General features: G+C 45.6%; 2 protein-coding genes across 4 annotated transcripts; one reads left to right on the top strand and one right to left on the bottom strand.

Annotated features, from left to right (window-relative positions):
- Window positions 1-75: 75 nt before the first annotated feature.
- LOC117218955 (arginine kinase) lies at window positions 76-16233 on the bottom strand. Of its 3 annotated transcripts, XM_033467722.2 has the most exons (5): window positions 14298-16211; window positions 13195-13875; window positions 9595-9760; window positions 3305-3606; window positions 76-523 (listed from the first exon to the last, which is right to left on the bottom strand). In XM_033467722.2, exons 2-5 carry the CDS (start codon window positions 13747-13749, stop codon window positions 359-361), a joined length of 1188 nt encoding a protein of 395 aa, XP_033323613.2. In that variant the 5' UTR covers window positions 13750-13875; window positions 14298-16211; the 3' UTR covers window positions 76-358. The 3 variants fall into 3 exon arrangements, with proteins under 3 accessions (XP_033323613.2, XP_033323615.2, XP_076376432.1); XM_033467724.2 differs by lacking the exon at window positions 76-523 and having other exon boundaries at window positions 3065-3606; window positions 13195-13800; window positions 14298-16233; XM_076520317.1 differs by lacking the exon at window positions 76-523 and having other exon boundaries at window positions 3068-3606; window positions 14298-16230.
- Window positions 16234-16284: 51 nt separating this feature from the next.
- On the top strand, window positions 16285-20807 carry LOC117218951 (uncharacterized). The gene is made up of 6 exons (XM_076520319.1): window positions 16285-18152; window positions 18238-18360; window positions 18790-18852; window positions 20028-20090; window positions 20245-20286; window positions 20385-20807. The coding sequence occupies exons 1-6, from the start codon at window positions 18093-18095 to the stop codon at window positions 20475-20477; spliced, it is 444 nt and encodes a 147-aa protein (XP_076376434.1). The 5' UTR covers window positions 16285-18092; the 3' UTR covers window positions 20478-20807.
- Window positions 20808-21707: the final 900 nt, after the last annotated feature.

Below are 21707 nucleotides of genomic sequence, written 5' to 3'. Positions count from 1 at the left end.
AAATACGCGTTTACCTTTTTAAACGCGTCAATCGCATCGCGCGCGAATATTTAAATAAACAGCTTGAAAACGTAATTCGAGGTTATTCTCTGGCAGCTTTTATTCCAATATTTTACACGGATTACAAACGCGTACGTAAATTAAACGCGTTTCTAACGCGCGTTCGGCTCGAAAATGTTCTATTCCGCGATCGAAGTCTAAATTACGGTTCCTCCGGCTCGAGACCGGGAGGGCGCGTGCCAAACGTTTCAATTATCGCGACGAATTTCATCCAATTTTACGATCGATCGCGCCTCGCGCGAATGTTACAAAAATCGGGGAAACATTACCGAGACCAACGTCGGCCGATAATCGAACGTTACGAGTCTTTCTCCTCGAGAAACTTCTCCTGTTTGATCAGCTCGAGCACGCCGGTCTTCATCTGGTAAACCACCTCTCGTTCGGTCAAGCCCAGCCGTCGTTTGTTACCGATATCGTAAACTCCGCCTTCGCTCTCGGTGTGCTCGCCTCCGGTGCCGCGTATCTAAATCATTTGCATGCTTCTGTATTCGGTTTCAAAGAACATACGGTAATGTCTCCACTAAAATGGATAATTTGGGAAGAGGAGAGACGATTATTCGAGCCTTGCGGTTTATTTTTATAATTGTGGACAATTTATAGCTATAAAAATAAACCGCAAGGCTCGAACAATCGTATCTCCTCTTCCCAAATTGTCCATTTCTGTGGTCGATCCGGGCGTCAATTAGAGAGACATTATCGTAGTTGTGTTTCAGCTGCCACGCGTTTCACCGTGAAACATTCGAGTCGCAGACGATGTTACCATTCCTATCTGTTCTAATTTTCTGTCACCGTTCTTGTACAAAAAAGTCTACAGTTTGCTCAACTTTCTAGACACCTTTCGTCAAGGTTTCGCTTTCGATTAAAATAACGCTGCCGGCACCGCAACGCTCGAAGACGTCCAAGGATCCCAATTACGCGCCGTTCGAACGGGTATTTGTTAACAATTTGCCGCTTGGATTGGACTCGTTTAACAAATCCCTGGCGAATCGTTGAGCAGCGATCGTAAACGATATTAACGGATCGTAAAAAAGACGGGAACAAAGGTACAATACCGGACGAATTTTTAAATAACGCTGCATTACAATGCCTGCCATCGACGTCGGTGCATTCGCTCCGACATCGTATCGCTTTAAATTAAATAGTCTTCAATTTGGCATTGCTCGCGCCGGTCTATACATATTCTACACAGGTTAATGGGATAATTTCGTTTTACCGTATTTATTATTGGGATCGCGATGCGTTCGAATTATCCGGAAACCGAATCCGCTGGAATCAGCGCCGATGGAACGTCCGAAACTTTGCGTTTCGCTAAACGGTTCACGCTCGAGCGATCATGCACACGTGTAATGTATTCCCATCGAGGGGATTTTATTAATCGAACTAAAAGAAAATGAAAATATATTTCATAATCGACGGTTCCATCGCGAACGAGTGGCAAGAAAGCTTTCATCGACGTGGCCGCGCTTCGGGAATATTTTAGTGGCTCGGGAACTAAATTTCGGAGCAATTATCTTGCAGCGATTACCGATCAAATTGAATTCGATCGATCCCGGAGGGCCAAATATTGGACGCGGTTGCGTTTTGTCAGTCGTAAACCGAACGCTGCCTCCATCATCTCGCGAAAATGCCCGTGTCATCGTCTACCCATTAATCTACCGAAGAACTTTTCCAGCCGCGCGAGTAACTCGTATATACTCTTTCCGGGCTCCTTCTTTTTTACTCTCGTAACAGAGCGAAACGCTTTTGCCGCATTGTTGCTGAAAATGAAATTGAAATTGAAATGGGAAAACCTAATAAGCCTGTGCATGTGTGACTTCGCAAATGTCAAATTATCTTCACCGATTGCAACAAACGCGAGACGGATAGAAATTCTTGTAATATTTCCATCGTTCTAAGTTTCACCGTTTCCATTGCGAACGCGTAAAATTCGTGGTCTAATTGAAAACGATGCCGTTCGGGTATTTAACCAGCGCGAAAAGCGTCTTCCACAGAGACGTTTCGTCGCATCGAAATTATCGTTTCTAACCGTGCCAAACGATCCGCGTATCGATTTCGCAACGATCGCCGACAATTACTCGCATTGTACGAGCATTTAAATTGTCTCGAATACAAAATTGTTTGGTCGCATGCCACGATCGTTCGTATATCGTATTACAGATCGATACGTTTGTTATGGAAACGGGCACAGCTCGACACACATCATTTTTTCGTAATATTTATCGCCGTACATCGACCGTGTGTTTGTCCTATAAATTGCATTACATTCCCCGGCGAGCGGTGTTAAAAATCGACGATAGCCGGGCGTAGTGAAAAACTCTTTTCAACGTACACAAACTAGAATTCTATAATTTCGCGCAATCTGTTCAGCGGCGAGAATCCAGTTTAAATATTGTTCCAATCGATGGAAGCTTCGTTGTTGGCGTTCCCGAACGAACGGTCGAAAAATATTTCCAATTATTTAATTACCGCGTAAGTAGGCGGAAAGCTTGCTTAGCAAACTTTCGTCCTTTTCGCTGGCTGCGTTCGAGAAATACTTTCGGTCTATTTATATATGTAGGAAGCGTGTCGCGGAGTTCCGTAAAAATTCACCTGCTCGGCGTTCGTTTCGAGCAACTTTGATATCGGTATTCGACTCGCGTTAAACAATTTCATGCCGCGAATCGTATTAGCTTCGTTTCGGAGGCAAAACGGTAATACGTATTCCGCGACTCGGCGACGGGTTTAGCGTGGCGACTTTACACGGCGCGGAATCAAATTTCTTTGATTTTCGAGCGACGTTTATAAGACAGTGTCGCGCGCGGTTGCAATTTCGTAACGACAAAAGTCGTGAATTTTCGTGCCGCGCGAACAGACGCGACGCACCGTCGTCGAAGCATTTCGTGTTCCCGTACGAATCTCATATCGGACAAGAAAAATCATCCTTGCGAACCGGTACCGACTAACGCTACAAAAACTATGTAAAATGCGATACTGCGATGAAAATATCGATTCCATTTACGCGTGTACGTAGAGCTTGGGACAAAGTTCCGTTCGTAGAAATCGTACGAAAGTCTTTACGGTTTCTTGAAAGCTGTTAAAATATCTTCCGAGTGCCGATGGATCGATAAATCGTCGTGTTGGTTAAAAAGGTAATCTTTTCCCTTCGTTGCAAATAACGTTTGGCCGAGCCTGTGCACGGGAATGGTAATTCGACGGGAGCCGCGTCCGAATAGAATAAAACGGAGGCGATCGTTTCGTGTCTTACTTGCAGGTGGTACATGCTCGCGATTTCTTCGAATTTCGGATAATCCGCGCTCAATTTCGGCAGCCTGGCGTGAACCGAGGCTCTGATGGTGGTTCCCAAGTTGGTCGGGCAGAAGGTGAGGTAGCCGAGTCTCCGGTGCCGCGAGAATTTCAGTTTCTTTCCAACTTCGGTAACTGCTTTAACAAGCCTGGCGTACACGGACGACAGGTTTCCACCCTTTTCCATCGATATCAGACGCATGTGATCCTCCTCGTTGCACCAGACGAGAAAACTTTTCGCTTCGTTAAAATATATTCCTCTGCCTGGAAATACGACGCAACGAAATAAAGGGAAGCAAATTTCTCGTCGATGCCGTCTCGAACCGACGCGGTTCGCCCCACCGATGGCCCTGTGCAAACCACGAAATATTTTCCCATGGAAGACGTTGTTTCTCGATCTTTGGCTATGGTAACGGTAGATCTTTGCAGCGTGTTAGCGTCGGTCGAAATATCTCCCATTTTACATCGGAGAATGTTCCGCGTCATTCTAGAACTTTAATAATTGAACCGTTCGCGGGTCAAATCGATGAACTTCATTTTCCCAGTTTCTTTCAACCTTAAATGTCAAACCCCTCGATTAACCCGTGGCTTTTTATATTTAAAATAAATTTCATTAAAACGACGGATTCGATACAATTTGCTACCATACTCGCGCGTTACTCGATTTGCCGCTGTACACGCGTACCGTAATTAATTATTAAAACGTCAGAAAAATTAAAAAATATTGCGTCACAATTATAATACATGTTGGATCGAAGCTGCGCAAATATAATGCTCGCTTGACTTTTCTATCGTTCTTCTCTAGTTTTTGTTTCGCGGAGTTAATCGATACGCGAAAATGTTTCGCGTTATTCTGAGAGCTGCAGTAATTATTAAATTAGAGATCCGACTAGATGCGACTAAATTATTAGATACCGAATTAGAAATCTTCCGATAGATCCGGCATTGGTATCAATGTTTTAAAAAAGTAAATAGATAAAATACCGGAAGAGTGAAAATATCGGAAGAATTTCAAGATACCGCGGCATTATTTGTCAATCTATTTTCCTACAAATCTACGCTTCGGTTTGTTACGATCGAGAACACTTTTATTTAGCACAAAAATCCTCGGTCGACTTATTGTGGAGTCGATTATACAAAATTCACCGCCCACCGATTTCCAACGATATTAATTATTAAACCGAATTAAGGTTCTTAAAAAATCCTTCTAAAAAATCCAATAATACACGTATGCATCGTTTTAGAATCGATCGACGCGAACGGAGCTTAAAGTTTTAAAGCGAAACGAAGCCAAGATGGCCACCAGGCCGAGTCGAACGAGCCCAGTCCTTCGAGGAAATCTTCGGCAGTCACAATCGATCTCTAATCGCGTCGCGAAGCATTCGGCTCGAGATGCGATCGATTCCTAGCCGGAATTCTGCACCGGATATTCTCGGGCACAGAAATATTTCGCGATTCGTTTCTATGTATAAACAGCGGATGCCTGTATACGTGTTTGCGTGCGTCGAGATACCTGCGACGGATCGATTTATTATTAGAAAGCTCTATCGTTCCGTTGCGAGAAGACAGACTTACGGAACGATTGCCACCCGAGAGCAAATATTTTCCCACGTTGTCCGCGAGCTTTATTAAACTAGAGAAATTAGGCTAGCCAGGGATTTCCGATTCGACCGATTTCCCCGCGAACATCGATTTCGCCCGATTCCGCGCGCTGCTGGAACAAAGCCGCGCCGGCGATATTGATTTCTGTTATTGTGTGTCCGCAAATGCCATCGCGAGGGAGAAAAGCTGTCAAAGTAGTCGCCGTACGACCTATTCAGCCGCGACTTAAGCTCGCCGGACTTTTTCTTTCGTACCATTTACGAACGCCGAAATAAACGAAGAAATTACGGTACTAAAGCGCGCGTATTGCTGCCCGGTGACCGTTTCCCAATTTGCTACGAATTTCCAGTTAGTTTCGCTGGCGAACCATTCATTTAATTCTGCATCAAATTCTACGTATTAAATTCTATGCGCGAATACGCGAGTATGGGAACATATAAATTCATAGGAAATCGCTAACAAATCGACTCGCGCGGCAGATTTTGCATAAAAATCGAGAAGATTGCATAAAAAAAGAGAAAAGAAACGCTTTTTTCCGTAGCAGTCAGTTTTTCTCGCCGCGTGCGCGGTTATATCGCGGTTTCCCTTTTGAAATCATTTTTAACGAAACGGATCTCCGATCTCTTAGACGGCGAGGACGATCGTATGCAATGCGACCAGCGCGACGAAAGGTATTCGCGTTTTCATTTAGCTTTCTTCGGTTTCTCGATATAACCTATAGCCCGCGCAACGCTCCGGAACATTTGCATATAGAACAAGAAGTAAGTCTTGTATCGATTCGAACGTAATCGAAAGGTGGTTCACCGGGCAAGTGTCGTACTCTCTGTTTCTGATCGCCTGGAGCACCGTGAAATTGAATTATGAATCTCCTGTTTTATACATGTCTGCCCAGACGTCGTACGTGCGCGCACGTGGCCCGGCACGCGTGCGCTGCTACCAAGAACCGTGGAAGGAAAAGAATTCCGCCTAAACCTTTCATTAAGTTGAACCGAGTTCTATCTTTTTATATCCGGCAACTATAATCTTCTGACGCAAACGCTGCTCTTCCGCGAAGACTCGGACTCGTTGCACCGCCAAAGACGCGTGCGTTTTCGTTCGACGTTTACGGCGTTCGGTCAGTTACACCGGTTGTAAAAATAAAAAGCGCGTCGCACGGTAAACGTTGTTCAGCGTAACAGATACTCGACGAGTATGCATTTGTTGTGGCACCTAATTGACGCTCGGATTGTCCACAAAGATGGACAATTTGGGAAGAGGAGACACGATTGTTCGGGCCTTGCGGCTCGTTTTTTATAATTACCGATCGTCGATAACTATAAAAACGAGCCGCAAGGCTCGAATAATCGCGACTCCTCTTCCCAAATTGTCTATTTTAGCGCACAATTTGGGCGACAATTAGGGAGACATTGCTGCAGTTGCAAAAGTAAAATTACGCGGTAAATTGTGATACGAACGAGATGTAACGCAACGTTCGATGCGTTTCCGTAGCAGATTGTAACAGATAAAATTAAGCGATCGGTTTGCGACGCGTTCGAAAATGATTTCAGGTATTTTTTACACCGTAGATCAAATGCAACGATACGAAAGAAGCAATCGAAATAATCGACTAGAATATAGCAAACGTTACAAGACGCGCGATCTCCGTTTCCATTATGCAACAATGGTACTCCGAACTTATTGCTATGATTTTTGTTGCTCGGCGGTCTCTGTCGCGAAATAATTGGACGCCACCGTTGGAGCGCGCGGCTCGCGGAACTTTGCATAATATTGTAGTTAGACTTGGGCCCGAACCGTTTTAAAATTCGATGCAAATTACGCGAAGTTAACGTTGAATCCTGGTAATGTAGCCGGGAAACCTGTCCGATGTATCCGACACGTGCGAACAACTTCAGGAAATTTAATTAAGTGTAATAATTTACATATGTGCCGATTAAATTATGTTCGTAGTTTTCGCAAAGCGTTATCCGCGGAGCAGACATAACAAGCCGGGGCTTTGTTCGGGTACAAAAGCTTGACGGCGAACATTTAGATTAACCACAGAATAATATCTCCGCCACCTTTGTTGAGTTTACGACATCGAAATTATGATAACCCGAACTTCGAATTATGACGCACACGTGGTTCGTAAATATTCAGGGATGTGTAGAAATTTATTCGTAAAACGATCGCACGATTTTGTAGGACCTGCATTCGCGCGGACTTAATTTACCGTTAAATGGAACGGCGATAGTTTCTGCCGAATCGATCGTCTAATTGCGATCGGGACGCGTCTTTGAAGAATCGCGAAAGATCGCTGCAACTTTGTGAAAAAAAGAGAATCGCAGGATAATCTACCTGGACTCGTTTCAAAGCACGAACCGTCCACTTTCGCATCTCTGAATCGAATTTTTTCGAAAAGCTGGTCGCAGCGAAGAAAACGGGAGAGCAAAATTGAGATTGGTATTTGTTTCGAAAAAAAATTGATAAATTCAAACATCGCGGAGTTCAACAATATTTATTCGCGATCCGTTTTAAAATGGCTTTGCAGGGGGAAGCCTCCCCTTTGCGACGAGCCCTGAAAAGTTGATGCACGATTTTTTTTCGCTGTTTTATCAGCCTTTGAACGAAGACTGTGCCGTCGGGATCAGAATAAGCCAAGGCGCGCCACGAAGAGGATGCACCTGCGCGTCACTTTTCAAATATTTACCATGCAAATGAAGATTGGCGGGAAAATTTAAATAACACCGATACAGTTTGTATCATTGATCGTACGATCTAAAAAGAAATTGTAAGAAATCGCTTCGACGATGTCGTTGAAAATATTTCCTAAACGATAAATTCTGATGGAACGCGCGGTCTATTTAAATTCAACGTTATTCGATCGAGAAAGAAATTTGCAGATGCTATCGCGATGAAAATAACCGACGCGAATTTAGTTTGTCTCATGACCTTTCACCGAATATTCGGTGTATCAAATAATAACGCGGTCGCTCGCCGCGTTTATACTCGAATTTCAATCGAATCGATTACACGGATCTTCGAATTTTTGGGAAGCCTGCGATTCGTTTAACAGTTTCAAACTAGCTGTCGGCACAGTATTTTCGCATGTTCTCGTGAAATTTTTTTGTATCGAACGTTAGAATGCTCGTACCATTTCGACGTAACATCGTCTTTTTCTGTCCAGGATCTTGCATAATCCCATCCAACGAAGTGCCATTGGCGTGGAAGCATCGAAGAATCTGACGTTAATAACAAAACTTCCTTTCCGCGTTGCTTGTCTCGTCAAGATCAAAAATTTTGCAACTTTAAAAACTGTTTTGCGCGTTCGTGGACGGGGGAGGTATTTTAGTCCTGTTACGCGACTTCGGATTTTTGTGCAAAATAAAATGTTCCCGCGTCGTTCGCGAGGAACAGAGGTTACATAAAAATGTATTCGCGATACTAGAAACTTGTTAACGACATCGATCGATAGCCGAGTGCTCGAAAACCAGAAAATGATGGAAGCAATGGTACGCCTCATCGACTCGCTGTTTCGCCAACGTGTCCTTCTCCGAACCTACTTTAATCCCATAAACTTTCAGCTTAATCTTCGTTTAAACTTGAACCCCCTATTTCGACTGTTCGGCTTACCCGGGATTAATGTTTTCGAACGAGCTAAACGAACTTAAAGCATTGTAATTGAATGTTTTACGTAAGCTCTGGCAAACTACGATAACTCCGATCGACCGACAAATTGGACGCGAGTTTAGTTAGAAAAAACGGGGAATTAATCGAAACGACGGTCGTTGTAAAATAGACGATACGCGTTCGCGAAGAATGCGACTAAATAAGAAATCGGAAAAAGAAACGGGTCCGTCGATGGGATCTTTTTCTATCGATTTAAAACGATGATGTATCTCTGTATGTGTGTGTGCGCGCGCGCGCGTATTCCATTTGACAGAAGCCGAAGGTTTCGATATAGGAATCGATAGCACGTATACGGGCATTGTTGAACTTTTTCCGCAGGAAATACCGCTTGCAAAAACATCATGACCGAAATATCGCCGGCGTTATTTACACAATGGCGCTCTTTATACAGCGTGGTTCCGTTTAAATTTTTATTTTCTAGTCAATAACAATTTCATTGAGATCGAACAAGGTGTACGGACTGGAAGGTTGCAGAAGCGATTTGGAAAAATGGATGTTTGTTTATGAAAAATTTGATCCATCACCGATAATATGTATAATCCGAATAGCAGTCGCATAATACGAATACGATCTTTGTGTCATAAAAATAATATAAAAAGTAGGTACTTCTCCTATTATACGTTTTATAAATTCTTCCGATATCTACAATTTTCTATCGATGCGTAAATAATAATACTAAAAATACATTTATTTTCATCGAGTTCACCGACCCAAAAGTTCGAAACGGGATTTTTTAGAAAGCGTTTTGGCACGATAAGACCAACCCTTTCGGTACGATAATAACCGAAACGCTATCCGTTCGGTTCTATAGTCGAAGAGGTCTCGATAAATTCTCCAAAGCGCCGGAAGTCTTGATAGAATTTTGATTAGCCAGCAGCTTCGGTTCGAACGCGGCGAAACATGCATCGTCGAAGTTAGCGGATCGCGATAGAAATCACTCGACTGGTCGATTAATAAATTTCGAATCGACCGATCGGCGCTCACCGGTTGGCCAGAATCTGTTGGAGTTGGCAGCCTCCAAAAACCGATCGCCCTCCTTGAACAGAAAATGATCGTCTATCAGCTGCTGCTGCGTCTCTTTGTCCATCGCCCCGAGCGTGTAATAAGCTCCTTTCAGCTCGCCTTCTAACGTCGACAGGGCCTCCTGCACCTGAAAGTGTGGAAGAGACTCGCGGTATAAACAGATTAGGAGCAGGCATTCCCGCAGTTTGCCGAGAATTTATTCGGTCGCCCGTACCCCGTTGCGCCATAACTCGGTGATAACGAGGCGGCTGAAACGTGATTAGAAAACGCAATTATCTGGCATCATAACGGTGCGCGTGCGCGCGCGCGCGCGTGCTAGGCGGGGAAAGGGAGACTGGCGAGCGCTCGGCCGAAATCAATTACCCAAGCGCGCGTTGCGCTTTGATTCAACTCTTTCGAGCGAAACGAGCTGCGCGTTTCGTGCGTACGCTCGCTTCGATCATCGCCGAAGTCGATGCGAGTCCGCCGTTTTTCTGCCGATCGTCCCCTAAGACTTCCGGCGAGCCTTCCGGTTTATTGTTATAGTTATAAATTGTCCACAATTATAAAAATGAGCCGCGAGGCTCGAACAATCGTATCTCCTCCTCCCAAATTATCCATTTTAGTGGACGATCCGAACGTCGGTAAGGGAGACATTACCGTGGTCGGAACCCTTTCGAACGATTCAATTGTTCTCGCATCTCCGTTGGTCAGCCTGCTTCGAATGGACTTAAAAGTAATTGTATTCGATAAATTCAAATTACCTGTGGGTCTTAATACCCGTGTTCGATTACTTTCGTGCACGAGCGTACGCGATACGAGCGCGACCGTATTTTTAAGTTAAGATCCTTGTTCGAGGTCTCCGTTCGATCGTCTCTTAAGAACGAAGCGCAGACGCGGCGCGTACAATTGAAAATAATTAAGGAACCTATGAAACGAGTGTAAAAAGTTGAACGCTCTATGCACCGTTTGTTGCCGCGCGATAAAAACGATCTATTCCATTCTATTATTGCCGCGCTTTCAATGTTCGGTAACAGCGAAATTCATTCGGTTTATGTGTCTTATACCGGCAAGCTGTTCAAGCTTTACTCGCGGGTAAATTGGGTTTCCCCTACTGCGTTTCGGTTGCCAAGGAAACTAAGACGCCAACGATGACGACATCCACGGCCATCCGTGTCAAACGCAGGAATCCGAATCCTCTGTCCTCCGCTCTGGCACCGCCGTGTCTTTTGTTCCCGATGACGAGCGGAGGGGGTGCGAAACGTACGGGGCTCTTCGCCTTCCAACGACCGTCGTACCGATTTATTTTTCCATCCCTTGCTCCCCCCTGGTTTACCGCCAGGGTTAGTCGATAAAGATAATATAGAATATTTTTCGATGCTAACGTAAACGTACGGCCATGGTAACGAGCCACGATTCGTTCGGCTCGTAAACCATTGTCTCGAATTTCGCGACACGGTATTTTAGGGTTTCCAACGATTTCGCGATTCCCCTGATACGATCAAAATATCGCGGGCAGGACGATAGCTCGGTACGGTGAATGGGATTTTCACGAGAATAAAAGGTGCGGGAAAATGTTGCAGACTTTTTATTAATTTTACCAAGGTAACGAGCACTTCCAACGAGCAATTATACCTTGAAAAAAACCGATGCGCGAGTACGCGGTGCGAGTCATTGTTTTATAGATATCGAAAAGTATAGTTACAATCGATTTTGTACGCCGCGATGCTTTTATCGGAAAATACCGAATCATTCTACAAAATTTTGTTATTTATTTAACAAATCTACGGGCACTTCTTTCGTCGCTTCACGTTACGAGGAAGCAAAGAGAAAGACGCGAGGAATTCGATCTGAACGCCGGTGCGTCGCGAAACGTCCAACGAACGACCCTTGTATCGCAAAATAAATACTTATCGTTGGATAACGTTGGCACAACGCGTAATGCAGATTCAAAATGTAAATCCGATCGTGTATCGGAGGAGAAATACCCGATCCGAAAATTCTGACGGAGCAGAATCGCGGATCGACGACCGGAATATCGCGTTTCCGGCTCATGAAACTTAAAACAGTTACGACGTATCTCTACGCGAAATAATAAAGTCGACGAAAATAGAATAAAATTTTGTTCCAAACGAGAAAATCGAAATCGAGAATTCGTCGAGTCAGAATGGGCTGACGTGTCTGTGCACGAGCTGCTGATTCTACTTGTAGATATACTAATGCCGGCGAACGTGACGGATCTTCGAAATCGAATTTCACGGAACCGAAGCCTCGCCCGCGACGATATTTTATATCCTCTACTTTCGCGTAATGTTCTTTGTTCGTAATATCGGCCCCGGTGTATTTGTTTAACAACGGTTCCGCGCGATCGCTATATAAAATCGGTTCAAATAACAATTCCGGATTTTCAGCAAAGCGAATAGAAGATCCTTCGAGTTGGCTGCCTTCTGGCTGCCTTCTAAGTTTACATTGTAAACTTTAAGCTTTCAATCGCTTTGAAATGAACGCTAAGACCGATACCGGAATCGATATACAGTCACGGACAGAACTATTGGCACAGTTTAATTACGTAACTTGTAACTTAATAGGATAACCTTTCGGCGATCTTTTTTAAAGAGATTCGAGAAACTTTCGAACGAACCGACGCGCAAATAAATTGTTGCTTCGTTCTCTGGACATATTTAATATCGTTTAATTAAAAGCTAGATCGGTAGCGGTGCAAGTACTTTTCTTCGCGACTGTATCTTTCTTTGTAACGAGATCGTTGTCCCTTGTAACGAAAGGAAAGTTTGTTTAATTTGAAATCGTGAAATCTTTTCGACGGAGTTGTATGAATTTGCATGGAATTATCGGAGAATTTTGTTAACGATAAGTTCGAACCGATCGTAACGCTTTCACGATTATTTTACGAGACGTTGAAACAGAATTTCAATCGCGCGACAATAATCTTAACGTTTCATCGATTTCAAAGCGAATTTTCAAAATGGTTTCGCGACTTTATTAATATCATTGTAATCACTTTTACCGAGGTGATAAATGGAGATCAATTTTACTTTGCGGCAACGAAGCAAATTGGTACAAGTTCGTTTAAACGAAGAATCATTAGATCGCTTTCTATTATCAGTTTTAACACAGATTCAAATGATTCCCACACTTTCACCGTTCCCTCTTTAAAATGAGCTCCCAAGACTCGATGTACCATCTTTTAAACCTGTTTCACGGCAGACGAACGAGGCACGCTTAAAAAAGAAAATATGACAAAAGACCCATCTTTCAAAGTTCGATAAAACGACCAAAAAAAAAACAAAATCATCCACCAAATTTTTGGATATCATTCGAATAACGAAGCTTTAATCTTCGAATGGATTCTAAAAATCATATTTTCTGCCAACTCGAACATCGACGATCTTCTGAAAATGAAACGTCAAATATTTGCCGCACAAATATTTGTTTAAGCCACGGCACGAACAAATACGACCGCGCGTGCATTTTTCATTGGAAAAGTTCACGATATCAAGCATTTGCGGTCGAATGGTAATTCCGCGGCAGTTTCGGTGAAATTCCACGTGCACGCGTACGTACCTTTTTCTCCAACCGTTGATAATCGGAGAGCGTCATGGTCGGATTGAACGGATAGCCGTTAACCGATCGCGCGCACCGAATCCTCGTCGAGATCACGTACTTCCCTTCGGGATCGAGATCGCCCAGTTCCTCGGCCGATCCCCAGTCGAGCCGTGGGTGCAGGTCCTCGGCCGCGAACCCGTCATGGTAATCCTCGATCACCGGATCGAAAAGAGCGTCGAAAACGTCGTAGGCCGGCTGATCGGGCGCGTAGAGACCGACGTTCGAGTCGGGGTTCTTCAAGCCCGATCGAATCACGTCCATCAAGGTGGATCCGTTGCCGGTCATCCGTACCTTCAGTTTATCGAAGATTGCCCGGGTTAAGTGTTTCTTCAACAGAGACTCGCTATCGATCCCCGCGAACTCCGCGTAGGCGGTCTCGAGTGCCTGCACTCTCTCGTCGGCTTCGTTCATGAAGTCGGGACGAGCCGCCGCTTTCTCCTCCTCCTCCTCCTCCTCTTCCTCCTTCTTCTTCTTCTTCTTCTTCTCGCAAGCACAGAGACGCTTGTCGCACATTTTGCTCTGCCTCCCTCGTTTCCTCGCCCACCTCTAGACTCTGCCTAGACACTGGAACGTGGAACAACGATTCCTAGCGTTGGCCCAAGCCCCCGGTGCACAGGGTGTCGCGTCTAAAACTGCCACCTTCGGGTTTACCGTTTTTATTAGCTGCAGTTGTCGCGTTATCGAATATTTCGCGGATTTTGCGCGGCTATGGGAAGATCGAGTAGGTGCAATTTAAAACGGTACAGCGAGTCGAACGAGTTTCGAACGTTATTACACGGTGGTCGTCGAAGATAAAAATAGCCGGCTATTTGGTTCGGATTTTCCGCAGCTGGACCAGGCATCGTTTTATCAGGAAAATTATTATCGCGCGTGAAAATTTCGAGGTCGTCGGTGCGACAGCGAAAGCGTCACAAGATGCGCCGATCCGCGAAAGAAAGCGCGAGCGCGAACGGTTAAATAGGAAACGCGAGTTTCTCTGAGATTTTCTGGCCGTTCGATTCCGAGGTTAGGTCGATCTCGGCGTCGTTATTGTCTCCGTTCCGGATTGCTGATTATTTCACCTGAAACTTTTCACGCGTCGCCTGGACGTCTCTGTTGCTTCTCGGTGTTCTCAGTCGCCTGCTTTCTCCCCTTTCGTTTTCCCTTTCCGCGAGCTCGCGAAGCATCCCCCGGAGCGTCGAGTTTTAATTACACATATTTTTTGTGCGAGCTGCTCTCGAGGCTCGCGGTATGCGCCAGAAGGGCCCTACACGGAGCGGCGCGGCGGCGACGTGAATATTCTGAATTTTGACAGACGCTCGACGCCCGACGCTCGACGCTTCTGGCATAGCCATCTCGACGCCGAGCCGCGAGCCGCGAGCCGCGAGCGCCGCGCCGAGCGACCGCGGAATCTCGTTTCCCGCTTGTCGCCAAAAACTATTCGGCCGAGTTCTCGTCTCGATCGAGGTTTATTTTGCCGAGCGCGTCTTTTTTCCGCTGGCCAGTAACCGGTCACCGGTTCCCCGCTTACCGACTGCCTTCTCCCAGTCACCGCTGCTGCCGATGCGACTGCAACTGTCCGGTCCTCCGCGCATCGTCTCGAAACCGAATCCCTATTCGGCGATCGGAGAATCGTCCCGATTCCATCGGCAAAGGCGGTTCTTGAAAAAGCATTCGACGGATATTTTTTTCGATCGACGCAGCGAAGCGGGGAAAGGTCAAAGCGCGAAGGCGGGATAATTGGATCGCGCGAATAAAGCAAGGGCACGGTGTAAAAAGAGCAACTGTCCGTAGCGGTTTATTCGGAGCCCAGGTGGAACGTTCCGTATGCCGCGAGATTATTATCATAAGTAATGCTATAAGTCCGTGCAGCAATAAAGCAACGTGGAAAGACGGGCGTATTTGTGTTTCAAGATCAGGTTTAACAGGGTAGCCGAGCGGAGCGCGCGCGCGCGCGCGTGTGTCGAGCTTCCGGCTGTAACGCCGTGCCCTTATTTGAAACTTTAACTGACCAAATTAAACCTACATCTGTTCTAAAAATGGTTTTCTTTAATGCACTCGCCCGGATAACTCGAAAGCCCCGCGCATTTGAATTTAAATGCATACACCGCCGGGGCATAACGTAGTCTCGCACTGATCCCACCTTTAGAGCGCGCAATTTCGCGGACGCGTACCGTCGAAATCCTGAGTCTTCCCATCGCGCGCGAACGCGAGTTTCAAGAAGTGCCCGATCGAAATTTTATCGGCGGGCCGAGCCCAAAACAAATTCTACGAGTTCCGATAAATCCGATGCGAAACGCGTAGACGTTCGCGACCGTGTTTCATTCGTTTTCGACGGTCTCCCGAACAAACGAATCGATCGATTCTTTTTGAAACATCGTAATCCGACGTTGGGATTCGTCGATGCCGCGCGTGTTACGAACTTGCGACGAATCGGAAAACAATGAATTCTTGACTATTCTTTGGTCTCATTCTGGGAACAGATTTCGTTGTAACAAGCAGCTCGCGTGAAATATAACGCGACAGGTGGATTTACGAGAGCCGCGCCATTGTCTAAACTGGACATCGGTGTTGAACGTACGAGCGAAAGAGCAACTAGGACAAGAATCCATTATTCCCGATTTTTTTGTTACGCGCCGCGTGCCTTCGACGCTCTTTTTATTTACGATCGTCCAAATTTGTTTGGAATTTTATGCAGCGAATCGGACTTCCGACATTGCCGTTCCGATGGTGGAACAGCGATGAAATCCCGTATCCGTCGGTAACTATGTACACGTTGTGAAAATATTTAACTGCGAGCATCGCTCATGATATTTAGAGAGGAAATAAATATGGCAGCCGCTCGTGCGAATTTACATCGTATTTCCACGTTCTCGTTCAACATTTAGGAGAGACGCGATTGCTCGCGGAATGCTAATAATATAATACTTAACCGTTGCTCGACAGCAGTGATATCATCGGTAGTATTAGTTGTTTTTTTATTTTTTGTTATAGGATTTCGGACAATCGGTGCTCTGGAAAAGATGAGAATTTTATCGATCGGATATCGAGAGCGAATCGATAAAGCTTTCCAACGACCGTGCCACGACCGGAAGATGTTCGATCCCTTTTTAGCTAGTTATCGATCCGAAACGAAGTTATTCGTTACATTATGCAAAATAACTAATTTCGAGGATCGAGAAAGCCTCGGTTGTCAACGGAACAGAGATCTTTACGCTTTCATAGCAATCTTCGAACCAGCGAAAAGCCTGTATTTTAACGAGAATCGCCCAACAGTATTTTAATCTCGTTTCGAGAGAGATCGAAAGAATTTTTCCATCGAAGAAATATTCTATTACCTTCGATTTTCAAGAAACGTTCAACGAATACGTACAAGTATCTGCGCGGTCTAATTGCGAACAATCGACGGATTAAAAGCCGACCAAACAGCCGTTGTTGGGTTAAATGTTAACGTCGTCGGTGGTCGAGACTCCATTGTGTTCGTTACCTCGGGAGTGTTTCGATTCCGCGTCAGAATTTACAGCGCCGGCTTTCGACGTGGCAGCATTTTACTCGCGGGCTGATCCTTGTCTTTCTGCCGAGATTTTTAAGCATTAAGAACAGTCGGTCATGAAATTCTATTTCGGCGCTTCGGCTTAGCGCGGAGCCCCGGACATTCAACCGCCGGTAAGCGTTCGCCGAATAAGACGAGAGCAGCCCATGGTTTATCGATGATTGTGCCGCGGTATTTTCATTTCATTCGGTTCTCCGAATCATTTCTCTCCGCCCGTTTCCAAAGCTTTGGAACGAACCGTGAAACACGGCGAACTTACAAAGTCGTTCGAACATCGAAAGAAAGAGAGGAAATTAAAGCACGCTTTTTATTCGAAGTACAATAAAAACGAGACAAAAATTCGTAGACCGACTTTCGAGAGGTCTTTGTAAAGGGGAAACTTCCCTTTACACGATCGCATTGAAAAGAATTCGGGAAAAAATTTTTCGAACGCTGGAAAGTCGTTTGAATTTGAAAAAAAAAGCTTTACACCGAGGGAAGAGCACTTTCGTATGGCTGACCGCTGGTTAAATTAAATCTGTTTTACGATAAAGGAAGGATCTGTGAAAAATCGAAGTTGGCGAACGGTTAAATTAAAGACTCTGCCCTTCGACGTCGGTTTCGTACATTTTCAGTTCGTCCAATTCGAATTTCTGTCGAATTTCTCTCGTTCCGCTCGTATTAACCGAAACAAGATAAAAATCTCTTTCTTTCGTCGAACGTCTCGTATCTATTTTGCCACTATTAATAGGAGTAAAGAAAGAAAAGAACAAAGAATAAAGAATCTAGCCCGGTCACCGAATTTAATAGTCACGAAACAATTATTCCAAAGAGGCACGAAACAATGAATGAAGCCCGGGTAATCGCGGTAGGAATCGGAGAAGCTTTCGTGCGAATATCGAAGGGCTGATTCGAGGGGTCGGTCGACAGGCTAGGGGAGTTCGTGAGAATGGACAGAGCGATAAAACGGACGGGTGCGACGCGTAGCGCCGCGACGCGACCCGACGCGACGATCGGTGGAAAAGATAATGTCGTTACGAGAGGGTCTCCGTTCTTGGCTGGAACCGGGACGTATTATCGTCATCGTCGTCGACGTTGTTTGAATATGCCGCATCAATTTGTACCGTCGATGTTTACCGTTATCGCCGTTCGCGATCGATCGCTGCGTCGGGGGCTAACGTCACGGGTTTGGGACAGGGCGCGTCGAGCTCGTCACTTTCTGTCGAACGGTTCGCTAAAAATGACAGATTTTTGTTCGGTCCACGCGGTTTCGGCGAAATTGACGCGATGCCCGCGATAAGCGCGACAAATTGGCAAAGTGACCGCAGCTGAGACGAGACGCAGCATGAGAGCCGACAGATTCTACCGATCGCACCGATCGACCGGTTTCGGGCCCCGCTGGTTGGTCCGTAGACCCCGACCGATCGGCCGAACGCGTCCCTTAATTCGTCCCTCGATCGGAAATTCTAACCGAACCCCGTTGATTCCAGATTCACAAGATCGCGCTCGCCGACTCCAAATTGAGACGCGCTTTCGATCTCGGCTCGTACCACGGGGCTGTCACGCTCCTGGCTTGGCTTGCGATCATAATTGTTCTCGTCTGTTCGGTTGTGGTGAGTCGCGAACTTTCCCGGTCTATTCGTTCGAGTTTTCGGTCGGCTTTCGAGGCGCGTTTTCGCTCGCCGCTCCATTTGGGCGTTAAACGTTTCGTTGTTCCCCGGCTGACGAGTTTCTTCGGCGCGTAGAGCCGAGGTCAGCCGTCTCGAGAAAGCCGCGAACTTTATTTCTATTAGGACCGAGCGATTAAGACGCTTCGCGTTTCCCCGAGCTCCGTCGCTTCGCGTCGCCGAACTCCGTTTAATGGCGAGATCGAAAGTTTTGTCGATGTTCAACGACCGGAAAAAGGTTAATTCGGTCGGACGCCGAGGACCCTACTCGAATTTAACTCGCGTTACATTCGTCGAAGATTCCCGGGCCCCGTTCTTTATTTTAAAGCGAGACAGGGCAAATTCCTACATTAATTCGACCCTCGTCGATTCCAGTGTCTAAAGACGAGCGCCGCGTACGAGAGGAACTTTCTGGCGCTGCGCACGGAAACAGAAAAGGTACGTACGTTTCGGTAATTATAAACATAAACAGACGGCGCGGCCGCGATTTTTACGTTTTATTGCGCCGCGTGAATTTGAGTGGCCAACGAATGCGCGAAACCCGCGGTCTCGGCGTAAAACATGCACGACTTGTTCCGAAAGTTTTGAGCAAATGAAACTGGCAGCTCGTTACTCATAGACGGTGCTAAAGTAACCGTAAATTGTCGAGAAGGAAAAAACTGTCGGTCCGATCTGCGAAAGTCTCGTTTCATCTGTGCTCGCATTCTATCCGTGTGTCCGATATCGCGCGTATAAAGCTAATTGCATCCACATTTTATGCGGATGCGTTCGCGTTCGCAGAGAAAATCTCGCGGGAAGTTGTTCCGCGACTGGATCGTTCAACGCGACGGTCGAACTTCCTGGATTTTTTGGAATATTCGAAATATTCGTGCGTAAATTGAAAGTAAATTTATTTCGTTACGAATCGCTTTCCGATCCTGTTTCTATTGCTCGAGCGCAAAATTCGATAAAAATATTAGTCGGAAGATCTCTCGAATATTCAGCCTTCGTGCCAACGATTCAAGCGATCGCGATTCCAAGGAAACGCGGCATTCTTTCCCGTTATTTCTCTGAACATTCGTTCCTCGCGATCCATCTTCTTTTGTTACAAAAATTGCTAAACGAAACTATGCGTTCGTAGAATCGAGGTACTCGAATATCAATTACGCGGTGAATTAATAAAGACTGACTTAATAGCATAGTAACCTTTATCGTCGTATCCCACGCTTCGCGTGCCATTGCGAGCTGTATAAAGCGCTAATGCGCGATAAAGGCTGAAGGAAACGCTTAAAGACGAAATACGTTTTTCATAGTTTCGAGGAGAAGCCTAACCTAGCACGGAGACACGAGAGAAGTAGTTCGAGAAACGTAGAATACGAACAAGGCGCGGTTAAAAATATTTATAACACAAAATATTCGATCGAGCGGAGCAATCTTTTATCGCTGGAATTATAATAGATGTGGAAAATACTTTCGTTAATTCGTGTGCAAGGATTGAAAGCGATTATCGTACGTTAACGGGTTCCTCTAAGAAATCGCACGCTACTTTCGTTTACGAGCAAATGCTTCGCGAACGAAACTTTCGGAAGAGTACGCGCGCAATCCGCGCACTGACGATTAGCGATTATTTGCAGAAATTTCCGCGGAAGAAAAGCTTGACGGACATCAGGCCGGCGTACAACTGCCTCCGCAAGCACGTAAGTACATTTTCGTACAAAGCCAAGTAATAATCTCTTTGCGCGAACCGAAAGTGCATTACGTTGTTTCGCGCAAGAGTTTTCGCAGCGGAGATTCCGACTTCCTTGCGACAATGCGGTTCAAATAAATGGTCAATTGCTTTCTCGTTTCTAGTTGCAGCAGACCGATGTGTTCCACGAGAAGACGAAGAAAATGGTGGGTACCTCCTTGGTAGTAAATCTCCCTCCCGAATCCCGAATCCCGAATCCCGACTCCCGGGATAAACTTAATAGAGCTTTTTTTTGTTTCGGTAGCTGCGCAAGGAGCTTCTGGAGCTCGAGATCTTGAACAGTAGAATCAAGTGCATCGACAAGCTGGTGCAGTCGGAGTTGCAGAAGCTCGAGTAATTTTTCAATAATGTTAGGTGTCGCTCTTGGCGATCCGAGGGTGCTGTTATAGTCGACGCTTGATCGCAATAAATATTGGTGCAAAATCTTCTTTCTCACGCGTTTCCGTGCGATTACGCACTCGTTTGAAATTGAAGTCGATCTTCGCATCGATAGATAAAAGGATCAATGCTACGAAATTAATTAATTGCTACGAAATCGCGAACATCGTATTTTTAGCAATCGTTCGAATGCAGCTCGAACGTTTCATTGTTCAAATTTCTCCGCAATATTAAGCAATTCGGTAATAAACCCGCCTGTGTTTAATTAGTACAGGTTATTGCTCGTAAATTGTATTAATGTTCATCTCAAGGGATTTATCGTTATCTCTCGTTTAGTATTTATAGAGAATCTAGGACACAGGTTTATATAAAGCCGAATTTTAACGAATTCTAATTAGATCGAACAACCGAACGTCGGTCATATTATGAGCACCGATCGCGCGCGAATGTATTCGGCCTTATTCAATTTGTCATAATGGCATCGATAACGTGTATTCTGATTCGCTGGCTCCGCGGTTATTACAGGTGTAAGAAAGATGCGCGTTCGCTGCACATTTACGGAATGCCGAATCGTAAAACAATTTACTGGTCGTAACGGTCAATTCGGCCGCTCGATATGCAATTTATAATGTAATTGCACGCATTGCGCGGCTAATGATGAATGCATCGATCACGTCTAACAATTAAATTCTCCCCAATCGCTTTTGTTGATTACTAATCAAAATTGTTGATTATTCAACGAGTATAATCTCTCTCGCTCGTGCCTCGATTGTCCGGTAAAAAGGATCGCGATCCATAACCGCTGATCGTGTTACGTACAATTTTGTCGCGCACGACTCCAAACTATTCTCTTTCGGTTCCTAATCACCGCGTTGCTTCTATTTCGCCGAACAAACGGTCCGAAACAATGCTCCGAGAGTAATCGCGATTCCGCGTTCTTGTACGCGACCTTGATCCCGGATTCTCCGGCTCGGTTCTTTGCCCGGTTCGTCATATTTTTTTAACGACGCGCGCGGCCTCAACGCGCTAATGGACGGGATATATCGGGGCAGATAAGATGCGCGATGTTCATTCGGTTCGTCGCGAGGAACGTCGCGTGACAACTTAACTCGGATGTTCAGAGCGCCGTCGTCGTCGTCGTCGTCGCCGCGTTTAAAGGAATTCGTCGCAAGAAACGAGCCGGCCGCAG

This window comes from Megalopta genalis, chromosome 3 (assembly GCF_051020955.1).
Source record: "Megalopta genalis isolate 19385.01 chromosome 3, iyMegGena1_principal, whole genome shotgun sequence".
NCBI classification, from domain to species: Eukaryota; Metazoa; Arthropoda; class Insecta; order Hymenoptera; family Halictidae; genus Megalopta; species Megalopta genalis.
The sequence above is the reverse complement of the archived record's forward strand: the minus strand, read 5'-3'. Positions and strand labels throughout refer to the sequence as shown.